This window comes from Rhineura floridana, chromosome 2, assembly GCF_030035675.1.
Source record: "Rhineura floridana isolate rRhiFlo1 chromosome 2, rRhiFlo1.hap2, whole genome shotgun sequence".
In the NCBI taxonomy this organism is placed as follows: domain Eukaryota; kingdom Metazoa; phylum Chordata; class Lepidosauria; order Squamata; family Rhineuridae; genus Rhineura; species Rhineura floridana.
This window is the reverse complement of record NC_084481.1, coordinates 57,291,783-57,312,932: the sequence shown is the minus strand read 5'-3', so window position 1 is coordinate 57,312,932 and position 21,150 is coordinate 57,291,783. Positions and strand designations below refer to the sequence as shown.

At 39.1% G+C, this 21,150-nt stretch overlaps 1 protein-coding gene across 4 annotated transcripts in view; it reads left to right on the top strand.

Annotated features, from left to right (window-relative positions):
• Nucleotides 1-21,150, top strand: part of KCNJ3 (potassium inwardly rectifying channel subfamily J member 3) — a 216,859-nt gene that overhangs the window by 3,969 nt on the left and 191,740 nt on the right. For 2 of the 4 annotated variants that reach the window (XM_061608756.1, XM_061608757.1), the window contains exon 2: nucleotides 13,758-13,974. The exons of 1 other annotated variant lie outside the window; for it this stretch is intronic. In XM_061608756.1, coding sequence (XP_061464740.1) covers nucleotides 13,758-13,974 — 217 coding nt within the window. Of the gene's footprint in view, nucleotides 1-13,757; nucleotides 13,975-14,292; nucleotides 16,605-21,150 lie in introns of those variants that run through there. One more of the 4 variants, XM_061608758.1, reaches the window with a different exon arrangement.

The following is a 21,150-nucleotide window of genomic DNA, read 5'->3' as shown; positions in this document are numbered from 1 at the left end:
GTATCGGGAGAGACATTCCATCAGGTATTGTGGTCCCAGGCCGTGTAAGGCTTTATAGGTTAAAACCTATATTGAGAGGTAAGCCCCAGTACTGGTCTCATATGGGCCTAACAGTCACAACTCTCTGAGGGCTTGTCCACACAGAGTATTCTCGCACTCCCATTGGGGAAACCCCAGGAAGTATCTGGGTGGAAGGTGGGTAACTTGTCCTCACAATACTCCTTTACTCAGTGTGGAAAGCTGCTTTGAAAATAGGTTTAACTGTCTCAGGAACACAGGAAGGTGCCTTGAACGGCAGAGCTGGTCCGTCCAGCTCGGTATTGTCTATACTGACGGATATTGGCCTTCCAGAGTTTTAAAGGGGGCTATTTTCCAGCCCTACTTGAAGATACCAGGCACTGAACCTGGGACCTTTTGTGTACAGAGCATGTGCTCTGCCACAGAACTATGGGTGTACCCTCCATAGCTTACCCCATGGAACATAGCTTGGAAAAGGCCAACAAAGCTACAGTTGCCAGGAAAGCGTAGGAAAAAACCATGACAGTACGTTGCAAAGCTGTATGTTCCCATATGGCTTCCTTGCAATATCACTCACCAAGCAACCGGGGTTCCAGTCCCCTCCAGGGTGCATGCTCGCTCTTCGGGGTTAAACATGGTGGGGAAGATGCTGAGAGTGGCACTGGCATGAACAATGGAGCGGCCCCTGTAAACCATAGCTGTGTCCACTCCAAAGGCTCCCACAATCAGATCTGGGTAGCCATTTCCATCCAAGTCCTTAGCCCCACGCATGGCAAAGCCAAAGAAGTCAGGGGTCTGGCCAGCTGGCCAGTGGCCCTGCAACACCTGAGAAGGCTTGGGGTGCAGTCCATTATGTAGATATACCTACTAAGGACCCATTTTCTACATTCTAAATATCACTTTGCTTTTCTCTTAAGACTGCTCAGATAAATTTGATCCACAATCTAAACTTGATCCAAAGCTTCAGGGAAAAATGATATTCTCATGGGCTGCAACAATGTACACAGCTTGCTTCAATGTATATTATGTGATTTGAATATTCAAAAGCACTGTACAGATCTGTTATTACTGTCCTTGAGAATCCAACTATGTACAAGATTATAGGTATGGTCTTTAAAAAATAAAAAACAGTTTAAATATTGTCTGCACTGTGCATTGTTACATAATATCAAATAATGACTGTTCCTAACACCATGGCTTTGTAAGATGCAGTGCTGCCTGATCTCCTAATTATTGGGACTACCCTATGGGATCTCATGCTCCTGCCTTCCCTTCATGCATGAGGGATAGTCTGTCCGCCCTTTTCATTTTGGAGGTAACTACAGTTAGTGTTATACCTTGTTGTGGCATTTTCACTAACCTGAATTAGTGCTAAACCACATTTTGCCATCATGAAGCATATTTGGGTTAAATATGGTTAGTATGAACATTGATAAAGAAATAATGCTAACCTTAGCGTGGAGGAGCTCAAAGTAAGATTAATGACAAAAGAATATTGCTGTGGTGAATGTTTTTCATATTGCAATGATGAAAATCAAATTGAGGGGTTTTGGGGGGGTGTATTTGCTGGATTTGCAGTTTTTAGGAACCTTGGAAGCTGCCAGATACTGAGTTACACCAGTGGTCCATGTAACTCAGTATTGTCTACAATGACCAGCGATGGCTCTTCAGGGTTTAGGCAGGGGCCTCTCCCAGTCCTTAACCTGGGACCTTAGGCATGAAAGGGAGATACTGTACCACTGAGCTATGGCCAAAGGATACTATAACAAAATATATATTTTATTCAGCTAAGTTTTTCTTTGTTCAGACAGTTCAAACTCTCCCTTGGAAATCAATATGGTTGAGGTTCAATGTGGCTGTCAGTCTTGCATTTGGAATTGTTAGAGATCCACTGACTTCACTTAAATGTAAATGTACTGCCTTCAAGTCGATTCTGACTTATGGTAACCCTGTGAATAGGGTTTTCATGAGGCTGAGAGGCAGTGACTGGCCCAAGGTCACCCAGTGAGCTTCATGGCTATGTGGGGATTTGAACCCTGGTCTCCCAGGTCGTGGTCCAACACCTTAACCACTATACCACACTGGCTGTCACTGACTTCACTTACTATGGGTTTACATGTCACATATGTGTGGATTCTGCAAAGAGATTGTTTGAAATTGGTTCAAGTAAGTTGCCCATTGCTTTCAGCATTGTGTGCTGAATGGGATTTTATTAATAGGTTTCATTTTATAGTAATTAAACTCCGACCTCAAAACATGCTACAACTTAGAGTGAAGACATATGAAATATTAAGAATGAAGTCACCAATAGTGAATGCTTGCTCAATCAAGGGATCAATTATTAAGTGAAACTTTAGTGACGCATGTAGTTTTTAATTGATTGGAAAATGGAAAATGAAAAGTAAATGATGAGAAATTAAGGACATTTTTAATCACCCCATAACATACCACCACTAACATGCATTGTAGTGACGTTTCAGTTTCCATGTAAAGGAATAACTTTTTATTAGTACTATGAAACAGGAAATTAAATTGCAGGTTAAATATTCTCATCAGTAATTGTCTAGAGGGCACCACAGAATGGACTTCCGTTATTAGGCTGTAATAATCAATTATGAAGAACAGACTATGGAATTTAGCACAATCATGAATTTAAATTAATTATTTCCCTGAGTTCTGATATGCATTGCACACCAATTACCATGCTGATTGATACATTATAAAGTTGCTCCATTCTGTAACATTGAGATGTCTCTGCATATGATTTATTAGACAGCTGAAGAAGCTTTTTAGAGTTAGACAGCAGTTCAGAAAATGTGATCAACTTTTGAGGAGGGAATTGCACCTTACAGCCACATTGCTCCATAGTGTATGCTTGTCCAATGAGTAGTTTGTTTATATATTTAAAAATACATTTATTTTAACTCTTATGCTATAATGTAATAATGTAGACAAGGGATTTGGACCGAAAGCATTAAGAGGTAACGCATAGCGCTATGTCCATCCTTACGTTACGGCATACATTTTAAATACTTGTACTCCATATACACACACTCACCATATGTTTGTAGTAGTATATACTGTGTCCCTTAACACAGAACCACACATGCACAGATGCCGTGTGCCATTTTCTTAACACTCAGCAGGATGCCCCAGGGGGAAAAAACACAGTAAATTTTGGATGATAAATTTTAGGGTGGAGTAAACAATTTGCTTAGGAAGCATCATAGGCAATTCAATAAAATGAAACCCTTGCCAGGCAGGACACAGAACAAAATCTAGAGCCAGTGTGAAACGGGCAGATATCTTTCCCCATCTCTTGAATTGAAAGAGTAATGTCTGTTGAAAATTTTATGTTGAACAAATTTAGATTTAAAGAACATCACATTTGGAAAACAATTTTATGTTGAACAAATTTAGATTTAAAGAACATCATATTTGGAAAATTCAGCATAAAATATGTATTTCAGTTATGAGGATGAGATTTCAAAGTAACCCAGTCAATCATCAATATGTTCATTCATACTCTTTTTCATACAAAAAATGTCATATCAGTAAAGCAAGGTTCAGAAAACATTAATCACAAGGAATGGCACAGTGTGAATGGCATAATTTGTGAAATTATGTGGAATTAACAGTATATGAACAGAAAGAACTCACCCTGAAAAGGCTGAGGTGGCTGGAAGAGGGAAAGTAACTTGCATACAGGGAGCTGGTGCATGGCAATGGGGATAGTTTTATTTATTCTGAAACGTATTTATGTATTTAAAATTTATATCCAATCACCAGTACAAGAATGGCTTTAATTGGCAGCAATCCCATTAACTCCTTTTCTGCAAAAAAAAAAACATTTTGAGTTATTTTTAGGCAGTGGGGAGATCTCTTATAGGAAATTAATAGGGTTAGCCATTGCTATGGTAATGCTCATGGACAGTTGCCATTCAGCTCATGCACAAAGTTGCCATGGAGCTTCCCTTGTGCATGTGTTTTCTCCTTGAGAGGGCATAGGGCGCTTCCATGTATCCTCACAATATACTCCTGAGATTGAAATAAAGCAAGCAACGTGAAAAGAAATGAACTGACAAAGGAATGAAGCAAGTTTCCAAAGAATGGTATTAATTAAAATGTGTGGGTTTTATCCAATTACATCATACTCAGAGCAGATCCAATGGGCTTAAGTTCAATGAAATCAATAGGCTTAAGTTCCAGAGCAATCCTAACTCCCTGCTGGTGCCACATTTGCAACTTTGTCACTCACAGTAGCAATAGTGAAAGGTGTTGGGGGAGTAGACAGATCAAACTCAATCCCTTCACCAGCTCCAGGCTTTGAGAACAGTTTAGGATCCAGTGGAAGGACTCCTCTGTTCAGTCTGGCATAAGGGGTGTGTTGGATTGCAGCCCTAGTCATGCCTATTGATTTCAGTGGGGCAATTCAGCTTCCAAATTTCAAGTGAAGCAGTATATTTGCTGAAATATACCCAATTAACAATGTCTGCTTACTCTGCATCATGTTAAGGTCCAGTGGAGTTAATGTCAAGCTAAGTTCCAAGGAAGGGTTGAGGTTGTTCCTGAATACTGTAAATATAAGATACATCAGAATGAATAGACACACTAAGGGCAGAAAGTGTGGTATGTGATGGATAGAGCATTTGTCTCAGATCAGGGTTCAACTTCCCACTCTGTTGTAAAGTTCACTGAGTGTCTTTGGATATTTCAGGACCTATCAACTGAACTTACTTCACAACATTATTGTGAGAATAACATGGGGTAACCCTATATGCACCGTGCTATGTTCCTTGAAAAAAAGATGAATTATATAATAAACTAATACAAATAAATGTAGGAAAACAGACAACAATATTTATTATTTATTATTATTATTTATTTGTTATTCAATTTATTAGTCACCCATCTGGCTGGTTGGCCAGCCACTCTGAGCGACGTACAAGATAAAAACTGTACATTAAGCATTAAAATTTAAAACATAACAATAAAAGCCTAACCCATCCTAAAAGCTTTCCTGAAGAGCCAGGTGTTCAATAGATTCTCAGCCTGAATAATGTTAGGGATTAGTCAAGGGTTATAAGAAATTCCTCAGCATACATTTTCAATATTTTTTTACATGTCACCTTTCAGTTACTATTTTTATAATTGCAAGCTAATTTGAGAGCTTTTTTGGTTAGGAAGTAGGGTGGAAATTTAAGAAATTCTTTATTTTCAGCAACCTTACTCCCACTCCTCTCACGCAACCATCACTGTACATTTTGTTTAGCTTCAAATCCTGTATCTGTCAGATTTTAGGTTATTCTGTGATATTTGTTTTCTAATCATATGCATATTCCCTGCATATAATCGAATTTTCAACACAAAATGCTACAGATGAGTCTGAAATCCATAACATATAAAGATGTACTTTAAGGAGCATTTGATTTTTAAAATATTTATTTAAAATGCATGGTTGTATAATACGACAGCATATCTGTGAAAACAGAACCACAAAAGTAACTGTAGTGAATTTAAAATCCATATCTTACTAGAATCCTGTTAAGTTAAACTTGCCAGGTGTCATTTGAGGTTTCTCTTCATAGTAGCAACGTGTGGTTTCAAAGCTAAAAGTTCAGATATTTTAAAATGCAGTTCCTCAGTACATATTGTGGGATCTGAAAAAGGACCTGCTTGGAGATGAACAGTGGAATATTTTAATGTATCTAGTGCCAAATTCTGTGTAATGTAATTATTATAATATACATTCTACATGTGCAGGAGGGTATAAACTAAAGGTTAGGTTGTAGTCCAATCCTGTTTTAAGATCACTTACTTGGAAATAGGTTCCATTTAAATAAATGGCATTAATATGCTTAATCTGTCAATTATATGTAGTGTACATGCATGTCTGCACATTTCAGAAGTTAGCCACAGTGATATTATCCTAATTGTTCAACTATACATTAATAATCTGTTTATTATGTCCCCCCCTTCATTTTGGCAGATTTCATTTAATGACCAGCAGAATAATGGATGAGCAAACAGTTTTTAAAAGATATATGTCATAGGAAAATAAGAATCTGCCTTATACCAAGTCAGATCATTGGTTTCTCTAGCTGAATACACTGACCCGCAGCGGCTCTTCAGAGTTTCAGACATGAGTTTCTCATAGTTCTATAGGGAGATGCCTGGGATTAAATCTAGGACCTTCTGCATGCAAAGCAGATGCTCTGCCACTGAGCTACAGCTCTTTCAAAATTAACTTGCAACCCTAAACACACTTGCAATGGATAAAACCCCATTGAATTCAATGGGGGCTTACTTCTAAGTAAACAAGGTTTACGCTGTGTAATCAGTTACTTTTAAGGAATAATTCCATAGTACTATCAGGGGTGAAAAGCACCATAAACTTGCAATGTATTTTGTGGCATTTTTATTACTATTCTTACTATGATGGTGGCAATGATGAATTTATAAATAACCTAGGCACTAAACAAAAGACAAATCAAGTATTGCAGAACCTTGCCTACTGGAATCTTTTCAGATAGGTACAACTGCACCATAGGGAACTGAAACCATATACTAAAACAGTTGTGCCAGTTTATGCATTTAAGACACTTTAAAAGCCACCATATATACTAAAGGGGTGATGTCAGTCCTGAGTAGGGTTGCCAGATCAGAAGCATCCCAAACCCTGAGGTTCAGGGGCAGGGACTAGTGATGTCATAGGGGGTGGCCCTAGTGATCTCATTAAGCATGATACATTAAACATCAGCCACAGTTGCTTGGAGCATACCACTCAAACAAAACAAATTCTCTGATTAGAAATTAGGATCGAAATCTTAGCTAAATGAGGGTGTTTCCCGGTCCAGCTTAAGGGATGGGATCATTCCTTCTCACCTGCTTAGAGAGCCTGAGTAAGGAACATTTCATCTAGCCTACTTGCTTCTGGTGAGAAGGGTTTAAGTACCCTCAGGCCAGGCAAGTCACCAGAAGGCCACTGTACAAAGAAAGCCTAGTGTTGTGGAGATGTTAGATGGGAGCACTCAGGAGTAAAGATGGATGCCCCTGAAGGCTGCAATTCTAAACACACTTACTAAGCCCCATAGAACTCACAGCTCTCAGCATTCTTAACAAACTACAGTTCACAAGATTCTTTGGGGGAAATCTTGTGCTTTAAATGTATAGTATGTATGCAGACTGTCTCTTCCTGACTTGACTGACAGAAACTGAACAGAACAGTAAATACCAGTTAGGATCCCCGTGTGTATATGATATTTCCAAAAGTAGAAGAAAAAAACAATTTCCTTGGTATAAAAAGGTTACAAAAGCCAATATGCATTATTTATTTCCTACCCTACATCCAAGGTACTCAAGAGTGGACTTCCTTCTGAATAGATATGGTTAGGATTATGCTGTTGGTAAGGCTTGACTAAGGATCCTCTGCAACAATATACATATCCCAAAGCAGGTCTGGAATGCCCTGCCTGCTATTTAATGTGGCTGCTACAAGTTTCTTTACAGACATGACCCTTTACTGTAGAGAGAGGTTTGAGAAATGAGTAAGTGTTAAGAAGATTCTCTACTCTTTCCTGCCTACTCTGTGGGCTGCTATAAACTCACTTTGACAGCCAACACAATTCCAGTGAGTAATAATGGACAGAGAGAAAACACACATGGTTTGGTCTACCTTCATAGGCAGTAGCATGGGAACAACAGCTATTTAAGCCACACTTCCCAGTATGTGAACTCTCTTTTACCACGACTGGGCAAGAAACAAACCATCATGCAAATAACAAGGTGCATCATCAGTGGGTTTAAGGGGGTTGAGCTGATCACATGGAACCACTGCTGTTGCTTCTATGGATGTAAGGGAGTAAGGTCAAAGGTAAATGAAATGCAAAAAGAAAAGATAGTGATTTCCTAAATGCAATACCATACCAACTACAACAAGATTCCAAAGTAAGAGTAAGTACAAGAGTAAGACAGAAAACTCAGCATCCCACAACCAGTCAGGATTCCTAAGCAAAACTAAAAACTCCTGGCAGCCAGTCAGCCAAGGTCACAGAAATCCCCATGCAGCACAACCTGATGCGGGGCTACAGTTAGAGCAGAATGCTGCAGCACAATTTCTGACATGAGTAAGACCCTGTCAGCACATAACACCTCTGCTCTGAAATCTGAACTGGTTACCAATTTGCTACTAGGCCAAGTTCAAGGTGTGCTTTTCATGTTACAAGTTCCACATAGTACTTATTCTGTTCTCATAAGAAATCAATCCTTTAGTGTGGCAATACCTACACTTTTGAACATCCTGCCTATTTACATTAGGCAGGCACCTTCATTGTACTCATTTTGGCACCTGCTAAAAACATTTTTGTTTAGGCAAGCCTACCAGGCATATAGAAGCTATTCTGTTTTTTATCTGTTTTTAACTCATTGTTGGTTTTATTATTTTGAGTGTTTTTAAATACCTGTCTTTTAACTGTTTTTGCCAATAATTTTATTGTTTTCATTCTCTCTATAAACTGCTTTGAGGTTTAAAGCTGTATGTACATGCTGTAAATAAAATACATAAATAAATTTCAGAGTCACTGTGGCCCTTGGGTCTCTTTCCTCTTTTAGGAACTAAGGAATCTGCCTTATGCCAAGTCAGGCCATTTGATACCATCTAGCTCAGTACTGATGACATGGGCTAGCATTGACTCTCCAGGATTCCAGGCAATAGTCTCTTCCAGAAAATGAATTTTGGACCTTTGCATGCAAAGCATGTGCCCTACCACTGAGCTACATCCCTTCCCCTGTTTAAAAAAGTATCTTTTAAAATTGTTCTTTTCAATTCACTATTGAATACACTGCCTGATCTCGTCTGATCTCTGAAACTAAGCAGAGTCAGGTCTTGGATGGAAGACCACCTGGGAATACCAGGTGCCGTAGGCTTAGAGGAAAGCAATGGTAAACCACCTCTGAATACCTCCTACTATGACAACCCTATGAATATATCAAAAAAAGATTCATATGGTTGCCATAAGTTGTAATCGACTTGAAGGCATATAACAACAATGAATGCACAGCATTTTAGGGCAGATCCACACCATGCATTTAAAGCACATTCAACATACATTTGAAGCATATGAATCCTACCACAGCATCATGGGAACTATAGTTTGTTAAGGGTGGTGGGAGCTATAACTGTGAGGGGGAAACTACACTTCCCAGAATTCTTTGGGGAAAGTCATGTGCTTTAAATGCAAGTTGGATATGCTTTAAATGTATTGTGTGGATCTGCATTACTTCATAAACTGCCTACATATAAATCATTTTAATTAATTTTTAAAACGGAAATAAGCTACGTTTACTTGGTGACCATGGGTTACTCACCATCTCTCAGCCTAATCTGCCCCTCAGGGTGAAAACAAAAAAGGGGACCATGACCACCCCAAGGAAGAAGGGCACACTTAAAATGTAGAGTAAATAATAATTTACAACCATAGTGTGAAATCAGACACATATCAAGACACAGTATGCAGAAATATTTATATAAGCATGACTGTCAAAGATGTTTACTGTTTACACAACCTGTAAAATGAATTACAATCCTATACATGTTTACTCAGAAGCAAGTTCCAATGTATTCAATGGGGCTTACTCAAACAAGGAAGCATGCACAGGACTGCAATTCAATGAGAAGGAACTTTACTCACCCAGCCCAAAATTCAGAATCATGCCACTTTAAGCTGTTTTGCAACTGTTTTATACTTGTTTTATGCAGAGCATGGTGCTGGCTGGGGCTGATGGGAGTTGTAGTTCAAAAAAGTAACTTTTCCAAGCTCTGGTTTTATGGTTATTGGATTTTTAATGGCTTTATATCTTGTTGTGAGTTTTATTTATTTATTTATTTATTTATTTATTAAATTTATATACCGCCCGACTAGCAATAGCTCTCTGGGCGGTGAACCCTACCTCACATGGTTGTTGGAAATATTCCATATACACACATTGGAGATGTATAAATACATTTGTTGTTGTTATGTGCCTTCAAGTCGACTACGACTTATGGCGACCCTATGAATCAGCGACCTAGAACAGTATCTGTCATGAACCACCCTGTTCAGATCTTGTAAGTTCACGTCTGTGGCTTCCTTAATGGAATCAATCCATCTCTTGTTTGGCCTTCCTCTTTTTCTACTCCCTTCTGTTTTTCCAGCATTATTATCTTTTCTAATGAATCATATCTTCTTCTCATGTGTCCAAAGTATGATAACCTCAGTTTCATCATTTTAGGTTCTAGTGATAGTTCTGGTTTCATTTGTTCTAACACCCAATTATTTGTCTTTTTCGTAGTCCATAGTATCTGCAAAGCTCTCCTCCAACACCACATTTCAAATGTTCTGATTTTTCTCTTGTTCATTTTTTTCACTGTCCAACTTTCACATCCATACATAGACATCAGGAATACCATGGTCTGAATTATCCTGACTTTGGTGTTCAGTGATGTATATCTGCATCTAAGCATCTTTTCTAGTTCTCTCATAGCTGCCCTCCCCAGTCCTAGCCTTCTTCTAATTTCTTGACTATCGTCTCCATTTTGGTTAATGACTGTGCCAAGGTATTGATAGTCCTTGACAAGTTCAATGTCCTCATTGTCTACTGTAAAGTTACATAAATCTTCTGTTGTCATTACTTTCGTCTTTTTGAAATTCAGCTGTAGTCCTGCTTTTGTGCTTTCCTCTTTAACTTTCATCAACATTCGTTTCAAATCATTACTGGTTTCTGCTAGTAGTATGGTATGTCTGCATATCTTAAATTATTGATATTTCTCCCTCCAATTTTCACACCTCCTTCATCTTGGTCCAATCCTGCTTTCCGTATGATATGTTCTGTGTATAGATTAAATAAATAGGGTGATAAAATACACTCCTGTCTCACACCCTTTCCGATGGGGAACCAATCGGTTTTTCCATATTCTGTCCTTACAGTAGCCTCTTGTCCAGAGTACAGGTTGCACATCAGGACAATCAGATGCTGTGGCCCCCCATTTCTTTTAAAGCATTCCATAGTTTTTCATGATCTACACAGTCAAAGGCTTTGCTGTAATCTATAAAGCACAGGGTGATTTTCTTCTGAAATTCCTTGCTCTGTTCCATTATCCAACGTATGTTTGCGATATGATCTCTGGTGACTCTTCCCTTTCTAAATTCAGCTTGGACGTCTGGCATTCTCGCTCCGTATATGGTAAGCACCTTTGTTGTAGAATCTTGAGCATTACTTTACTTGCATGGGATATTAAGGCAATCGTTCGATAATTACAGCATTCTCTGGGATCCCCTTTCTTTGGAATTGGGATATATATTAAATGTTTCCAATCTGTGGGCCATTGTTTAGTTTTCCATATTTCTTGACAGATTTTTGTCAAACTTTGGACAGATTCAGTCTCAGTAGCTTGTAGGAACTCTATTGGTATGCCATCTATTCCTGGTGATTTGTTTCTTCCAAGTATTTTAAGAGCAGCTTTCACCTCACATTCTAAAATTTCTGGTTCTTCGTCATATGGTTCCTCCCTGAATGAATGTCATCCTTGCATCTCATTTATATAGTTCTTCAGTGTATTGTTTCCACCTTCCTTTTATTTCATCTCGGTCAGTCAGTGTTTTCTCCTGTTGATTATTCAACTTCCCTATTCTTGGTTTAAATTTCCCTTTCATTTCTCTAATCTTTTGGAACAGGGCTCTTGTTCTACCCTTTTTGTTGTCCTCTTCTATTTCTGTACAGTAACTATTGTAATAGTTCTCTTTGTCCCTACGTACTAGTCGCTGTATTGTTGCATTTAAGGTTCTGACCGTGTTTCTATCTCCTTTTGCTTTTGCTTTCCTCTCTTTAACCATTTTAAGAGTTTCTTCAGTCATCCATTGAGGTCTTTCTCTCTTTTTAACTAGAGGTATTGCCTTTTTGCATTCTTCCCTTATAACATCTCTGACTTCATTCCATCGTTCTTCTGGTTCTCTGTCAACTAAGTTGAAAGCCTCAAACCTGTTCCTTATTTGATCTTTATATTCTTCTGGGATGTTATTTAAATTGTATTTTGGCATTATGATTGCTTTGTTGGTCTTCTTTAGCTTTACTCTGATTTTCGATATGACTAGTTCATGATCTGTATCGCAGTCTGCTCCTGGTCTTGTTTTTGCAGAAAGTATGGAACTTCTCCATCTTCTGCTACCAATTATATAATCAATTTGATTCCTATATTGACCATTTGGTGATGTCCATGTGTACAGTGGTCTTTTTGGTTGCTCAAAAACTGTGTTTGCAAGAAACAAATTATTGGCTTCACACAATTCAATAAGTCTTTCTCCTGCTTCATTTCTATCTCCTAGGCCCCATTTCCCCACAATTCCTAATTCTTCTCTGTTCCCTACTTTTGCATTCCAATCCCCCATGATTATCAGCACATCTTGTTTTGGTGTGTGATCAATTTCTTCCTGTACTTCTGCATAAAATCTCTCCAATTCCTCTTCTGCGTTTGCCGTTGGGGCATAGACTTGGATGATGGTTATGTTGATAGGTTTCCCGTTTAATCTCATTGATATCACTTGCTCAGACCTTGCGTTGTAGCTCCTAATTGCTCTTGCTACATCACTTCTCATTATTAAAGCAACCCCATTTCTTCTTAATTTCTCATTTTCTGCATAAAATATTTTGTAGTTGTCTGATTGGAAATGTCCCATTCCCGTCCATTTTAGTTCGCTCACACCAAGTATTGTAATGTTGATGTGTTCCATTTCTTGCTTGTCAATTTCTAACTTTTTGTGGTTCATGCTTCTCACATTCCATGTTCCTATTGTGTGCGTTGTACAACTCCGGACTCTCCTTTCGCATCTGTGCGCATCAGCCTCTGGGCTTCCTTTCGGCTTTGACCCAGCTGCGTCATTAGTCAGAGTGCTACTCGTACTTGTCCTTTGTTCTTCCCCAGTAGCTCAGTGAGTGCCTTCTGACCTGGGGGTCTCATCTTCCAGCACTATCTCGTGTTGCTCAATCAATGTCTTTATTACAGTCATAGACCAGCGTAAAAATACAAGATAAAAACAGAGATAATTTAATATAACATAGCACATTTAACATAGGCTTGCGGTGGAAATATCGTTGTCATTAAATTAGCTATCTAGGTTAAACCTTTGACCCCCTGTGCAAAGCTTCTAGCAGTGAATTTTTGACTTCCTGTACTCCCCTTCCTGTGTGAACCTGTCACTCTCCAGTGCTAGAGAGCTTCTAAAGCAAAATATTTTATTGCAACCTAACAGAATACAAAATGGTAGAACAGTTTAATTCTTTCATGCACTGGCAAAAATGTTCAGGATCTGGAACTATGCAAGGGTTCCTCCCCTATAATGCAGTTGTTGGGTCAGCTCATAAAGAGCTATGAAGGAAATGCAGAAAAAATGGTATTTATGTTTTCCCTCAGTGTCAAGAGTAAAAATATATATAGTGACACCCGACAATTCTTCAATTCTCATGAGCTAGTGAGCTTTTAATTATAGTAAGATGTATTTATAAATAATTCATGCATGTTCTGCAGTGCTTGGCTTCCCCCCCCCCTTAGAAAATAACATTACTGCATCATCTTTTTCTGTGGATTATGTCTCAGATGATTGATAGTGCAAATTGTTGACAAGGATGTGACTTGCTGTCACTGTCTTGAAAACCACTATACTAGTTTGTGATTTCTCTCTCTTTTTCTTTCTTCGTGTTTTATATAGTCTCGGCAAACACCTGAGGGTGAATTTCTCCCCCTCGATCAACTTGAACTGGATGTAGGTTTTAGCACAGGGGCAGACCAACTTTTTCTTGTTTCACCACTAACAATCTGCCATGTGATAGATTCAAAAAGCCCCTTCTATGACCTTTCTCAACGAAGCATGCAAACGGAACAATTTGAGATTGTTGTCATCCTAGAGGGCATCGTGGAAACAACTGGTGAGTACAGTGATCTCAAAGCCGATGAATCCACATGTTTATGTTTTGAATCAAATATTATTCCTTCTTCCCTGCCCCTAAAAATGAGTAAAATAAAAAGCTATTTCTATGCAATCTGGACAAAGTGAACTCAATACTCATTAATTTTTTAAATATTGGGCATATGTTTTATAGAGTTCATATCTGGGTATACTAGAAATAATGAGGGCTGGTGAGTTAGCATTCTGCATTTGCATGGTTTTGGATAATATTGGCTTCATATCATCTTGCATTGCCTATTGTATTATGTTGCATTGTCTTTTTCTCTTTCTCATGTAGATGTTGGCGTTTACACACAGTAGGTTATATCAGAGTAACTGAACTAACCCTTTGGATTTGTTTTGCTTGTCTGCCAGAATCCTAGAGATACTATGATAATCAGTTTCTGATTAATCTCCCCTGGGGAAAAAATCCACAGGAATTATAAATCCAGTTTAATCATTGTAATGTGCATTCCTCCATATTCCAGAAACACTCCTATGGAGACATCAAATCAGAATACAGACTGCAAAACCACGAGTATAGACTATAGTTGAATTGTAATTGTGCAGAGATTGCAGAATTGAGCCCCATCTCTTTAGTAATATGTTAATTAGGATTTTTGTTACTACTGTGAGTAAGGAGCCCAGGTTGTGGTTCCCTGAGTGATTAAAAAAGTTATGCTGTATTTTTAATCTACTTTTTATAAATTGTGTTGAATTGGTTTTCTTGTAGTATTCTTTTACTATTTTACTGTTTTGTGACCAATTCTAGGATCATGATTGTAATGGACTGAGTAGAAATTCTCTTATTAATTAACCTACCGCAATTTGGCTTTAAGAATGACACAAATATATAACAAATAATAATAATACTGCTTTTTTCTTTTTAAAAGTTTTATATTTTCAACATTTGCCACAACATTCTATTAAAGTGAGGAGGACAGCATTTCATTATAACAAACACTTTGTAGAAAATGAATTCCTCTGACATTTGCGGTGTGAGGTATTTCACTATTTGCCCTTGCTCTGCAACCCCCCACCCCTCATTACATTTTATATGAACCAGGGCCTGTTATGTGTTCACTGTAGCAAATGTGAATGAATTATTGGGTATGCACACAGCTTTCAAGTGATTTGCAGTGGTTGGCTCAGTATTTCCTTGTACCAAACTTGCATGGACCAAAGGAGTGTGTTCCAATGTTAGTGAAAGTTTTCTGTCTGGTTTATGTAGTGTATATTACAACTGCTCATACATGCTCACCCTTCCAAGTTGTATCCTGCTCTGCTCTAAGGAGGGGGGCAATTTATGGCCTGTTCCCCTCCTTACCATCTCTTCCATCTCCCCCTCCTCTGCTCCCTAGTGTGTCAGATATATTTGTGATGGCTCAGTGAATGAGCCTCTCCAGTTTGTCTGGATGTTTTTTTGTCTAGTATCTGTGGAAATCTCAGGTTTGTAAGGATTACACTAGTGCCACTTATTTTGGTGGATTAGGCTGTTGCTTATTTTGACTTCCTATTCACTTTTGATACTAGGATAAAATAATTCAAAATATAGTGGAAGTGAAAGGCAAAATAGCTGCAGCTCAGAAGACTCATCTGATTATTAGCAATTGTAGATGGAAAGTTGAAGCTGAGTGCAGAATCAAAGGTAGTTAATAGGAAATTTAATGGAGAAATGTATGGTACTGTAAGTGGACAGAGATGAAAACAGAAACTGATTTCATGCATAAGAAACATACATTGGGTTCCTGCACTATCCATAGATGTTAGTGAATTTGTTTCAGAGAAGAGAAACGGCAACTGATATAAGTTAAATAATTAAATCTAACTTACAATATGGTATATGCCATGCAATATGTATTCTTTAAACCAAGTAGGTTCTGAAAACTAAATTTAGCAGCAAACATGGTGGGCATTCTAACAAAAGTATGCTATCTATATTAATTGCTTGCCCCAGAATATATTAGTCCTGAGCCTTGACAGTTCTTTCCTTTCCTTTGAGTATGAGGACCAAGAGCCATTTACATGTCTTGAGATCAAGAATTAGGATATTTAACAGATGCAGCAGTTATGACCAAGGAAAACCTGATTTACAGTCATGAACAATGTGGGGCATATCTAAGGTGGAGATGGCTGCCACCCTTGAGCTACATTTGACAGAGAGCCTAGTTTAGATATGCAAACAAAATAACACAGTGTCTGTAAACCTACACACTTACCTAGGCATCCCGATGAACTCAATGGAATTATTCTGAGTAAATAGGCATGGGTTTACAGTGTAGGTTTGCATAGCAAAACAACCTAAATTAGATTTTAAAAAGCAAGTTAAAAAAAGCCAAATAACTTTGGAGAAAAGTAGGACATTTTAGTCTTCCATTATATCCCAGTTCTGTTTTCTAGCATATGTTGTAAGTAGCAGGAATTGGTCTTCCAGTTGAATGATTGATTCACATTTGTATGTATTACCAAGACTGTAAGTCAATCTGAGGTGTCTCTCAATCCTACAATTAATTATGTCAAATGATTCTGACTATCAGGTTCCAAAAAGCTTTGTCTGCAAAATAGGTGTTATAAAGATGAATTTTGTAAACTGCTTAGAGGTTTGTTTGTTTTTACGGTCAAGCAGTATATAATTTTTGTTGAATAAATGAATAAATTTAAAATGTGTGGAATTTGTATTTAAGTAAATACAAATCAGTAGTGGGGAACCTCCGGCCTATGAGTCTTATTAGGCTCATGAGACTGTTTCCACCCTGGCCACCTGCCTAGCACCTGACATCATAAGTAACATCAGGTGTGGAGCAGGTAAAGATATGGATGGAATCGGCTGCATGTAGGAGTTCCTCAATGAGGAATGACCAATGGTCAGACATGATGGGAGCTGTAGTCCAGCAACACCTGGAAGGCCACAGTTTCCCCATCCCTGTCTTAAAAGGTATAAATCATCTCTCAGTACTTCAGATTTGTGATTCTAGTTTGGATTTATTATGTGTTTTACAATATCAATAGTATAGAGTTGGCCAGTTGCAAGCCGGTCGAATGGGATCGGTTTCGGCCTCTCCCTTCTGAGGATGTGGACAAGGTGCTGTCAACTGTGAAGCCTACCACATGTCTAAATTATCCTTGCCCGTCGTGGCTCCTTATGAGCTGCAAAGAGAAATTGAGCGAGGGGATTAAGGCGGTGGTTAATGCATCCCTAGAGGAGGGTGTAATGCCATTAGCCCTCAAGGAGGCAATTGTAAAGCCCATCTTAAAGAAGCCCTCCTTGGATCCCCAAGTTCTGAACAACTTTCGCCTAATTTCAAATTTACCATTCTTGGGCAAGGTCATTGAGCGAGTGGTGGCTAATCAGCTGTCGACACACTTGGATGAAACGGATTATTTGGATCCATACCAATCGGGTTTCAGGACTGGACATGGTACTGAAACAGCCTTGGTCGCTCTGGTGGATGATATGAGGAGGGCACTAGATAGGGGAGAATTCACCTTTCTTGTCCTCCTCGATCTCTCAGCGGCTTTTGATACTGTTGACCACAGTATCCTTTTACATCGCCTAGAGGGGTTGGGAATAGGAGGCACTGTACTGCAGTGGTTCCGTTCCTTCCTCTCCGATAGGCATCAACAGGTAGCATTGGGGGAAGAGGTTTCAGACCCTTGGCCTCTCAATTGTGGTGTGCCACAGGGCTCTATCCTCTCTCCCATGCTATTTAATATCTATATGAAGCCGCTGGGGACAATCATTAGGAGATTTGGGCTGCAGTGTCACCAATATGCGGATGACACTCAGCTCTATCTCTCGTTAAAATTTTCACCAGAGTTGGCTGTGGAGACCATGTCCAAGTGCCTGGAATCCGTGAGTGGATGGATGGGAAGGAACAGGTTGAAGCTGAATCCCGATAAGACCGAGGTGCTACTCGTGGGAGACAGAGGAAGGTTGGGAGATATTGACTTGATGTTTGATGGGGTGAGATTGCCCCTAAAGGACCAGGTCCGCAGCCTTGGGGTTGTTCTTGATTCCAAGCTGTCCATGGAGGCTCAGATTTCGGCAGTGAGTCGGGCAGCTTGGTATCAATTACACCTCATACGTAGACTGCAACCATACCTTCCTGTTCATCAGCTCCCATTGGTGGTACATGCCCTGGTCATCTCTCATTTGGATTACTGTAATGCGCTCTACGTGGGGCTACCCTTGAAAACGGTCCGGAAATTACAACTTATACAAAATGCGGCGGCTCGACTACTTACAAACTGTCGCCGCCGGGAGCATATCACTCCAGTGCTGTTCGATCCGCACTGGCTTCCAGTTGTTTTCCGGGCCCAATTCAAGGTGTTGGTATTAACCTTTAAATCCCTACACGGTCTCGACCCAGTTTATCTGATGGAGTGCCTCCAACGCCACCAATTATGCCGCCCCACAAGATCAGCCACACAGGGCCTTCTCTCAGTCCCGCCAACTAAAACAGCTAGGTTGGTGGGGACGAGAGAGAGGGCATTCTCAGTGGCGGCCCCCACTCTCTGGAACTCCCTCCCGTATGATCTTCAGCATGCCCCTTCCCTGAATGTATTCCGCCAGGCCCTGAAGACCTGGCTTTTCAGACAGGCCTTCGGGACTTCCGGGGAGGGTTAATATCTATGACAAATTGCCTATTACTCTGAACTGTCATTGTTTATCGTTTTATCGTTGTATTGTATTATTATGATGTATTTTACTGTAACAGAGATGTACGTCGCCTAGAGTGGCCATAGGCCAGATAGGCAACACATAAATTAAATTATTATTATTATTATTATTATAAAATACACCTTACAAGCATCCCATTTAATCCCCAACCAGTAGCTGACTGTGTGATAGGACAATAGTCTTTACCTGACCTCCAGACTGCTGAGTTGCTACTGCTTACTGGGAGAGGTAGGTTTGCACTATGCTGACCTCCTCTCCCACCTATGTCAGGAGGTCAGGTAAGTGCCGCTGCCCCACCATGCTGTCCTCTAGTGCCTCCAATCAAGTATGACTGTTAGGAAAATATATTACCTAGCTGATTAGAAGCCATTTATTTAGAAACAATAACACTGTATTTTCTGCCTTCAATGACACAATGTAAAAATTCCAAGAAGGAAGCATACTCCTGTGTTTAGGATGCTAGCTGAGATTTTTGCTGTTCAGGATTCACTTTCTTGGTTTAGATCAGATTTCTTGCACAATGCTGAGCTGCATCATCTTTCTTGTATTCCTTTGATTTGTTGTATTTTTGATGTAAATTGGATCAGAGTGCAGAAATAACTAGTCTGTTGACTGGTAGTTGAAAGAATAAAGAAATTTAAACTTTATTATTACAAAGAAATAAAATCATATATGCTGTTGCAGCCAATGTTGAGTCATGAGGCTTGCACTCATAGGGACCATATCTGACTTGTCTAGAAAGGAACATGAGGGAGGAAGTAAAAGTGAGAGTTTCCTATCTTTTTGGACTGGCACTGATTTCTTGTGGTGGGCCATGGCTATAATCAGCACGGCTCCCCCCCCCAATTGTATGTAATTGTCTTCATAATTACAGTAGCTATTATCCATTAACTTCCATGGATTTACATAAGAATTTAAGTTAAAAATTATGTAACTTTTTCACCACCAAAAATACAACAGCAGGGAACAAAAAAAATGGTGGATTGGGATTGAACAATGGACTATCGGAATACAAATGGATCGAAACTAGGCAGTGAACCCCATCCCTATTTGTTACATGCATTGGTGCTTTATTCCCAACATGATTAACAACTGAAGACTGAACAACCATATTGCCCATATTGAATAGCAGGATCTCTTCTTCGTCATCGTCTTCTTCTTCCATTTATATGCCACTTTTCCTCCACAGAGCTCAAGGAGGCATACATGGATCTCCATATACAATGTATTTTTTTAAAAGAGAAGAAAGAGGATGGGGTACTAAATTATTATTTTATGGGGAGAGTATAGCATTTGAATAGAAGATCAAGCATACTGACTGATCTTCCACATAAGTGCAAAGACCTAATATGAGTGCCACCTTGCTACTATCTGTTCAGAAAGGTGAGTTGTACTAATCAAAACTTTTTATGACTGTTGAAGTCCCAACCTCTCTGTTGGCAGTTTCAACATCCCTAGTGAAAGAACCCTATGCACCATGCAAGTGGACGGGTGGGGGGAAGCCTGCAATCTTATTCATGTCTACTCAGATGTAAGTCCCAATGGGACTGACTTTCAGATTAATATTGTAGTCTGTGTATGTCACTACAGCAGTGTGGTGTAGTGTAGAGTGTTGGACTAGGACCTTAGAGACTTGGGTTCAAAAAGTCTACCATGAAACTTATTGAGTAAGCTTGGGCCAGTCATAGTCTCTCAGCCTAACCTACCTCACAGGGGATGAAGTGGGAAGGGGGAGAATCATGTATGCCACCTTGAGATCCTTGGAGGAAATAAATAATTCCTTGTAGATCCAAGAGCTGTGCAGTTGAGTGCCTTCCCACTTATATTAGTAGCAATGTCATTGCAACTGCTATTACCACATTTTTGCCTCACACTGATTGAGTTGCCAGTTGATGAAATAGTTTTCAGTGGATAAGATTATTGATTTTCAAGTAAAATAAAACAAATAATACATTGGATCTTATTTTTAAAGGTAATCTGAATGATGCACCTGTTAAGCTGCATTGCAAATTTGTATAGGTTAGTATTGATTGTTGTATTACAATACTGCACTCAGTATACCATTATGGAACATTATTGATCATGTTTATATTTGCATTCTGTTGCTATAATGAAGTGATACTAATCTGTCATTGTTCGTGAAAATGTATAAATATTTAACAGCTTTTAAAAAAAATAAAAGAATATTAAAAGAATATGTATGTGCTGCTGATTAACTCCCCAACCCCCATTCTACATAGCACTATAATTAGAATGCTTACAAATGTGGGAACCTTTTTATTCTGGTGTTCTTACTTTGGCCAGGCCATTGCCTTCAAATCCTATCCCAGATCTTTGGGGTTGTAATTACATTTCCACTCACTTTTGTTGCATAATTTACACAAGTATTAGACGTACAATGTAGTCCTTCTAGGTATTGTCATCTGTGTAAACAATGTCTCCAAATTTCAGCCACTTATATTGATTGTTTATTTT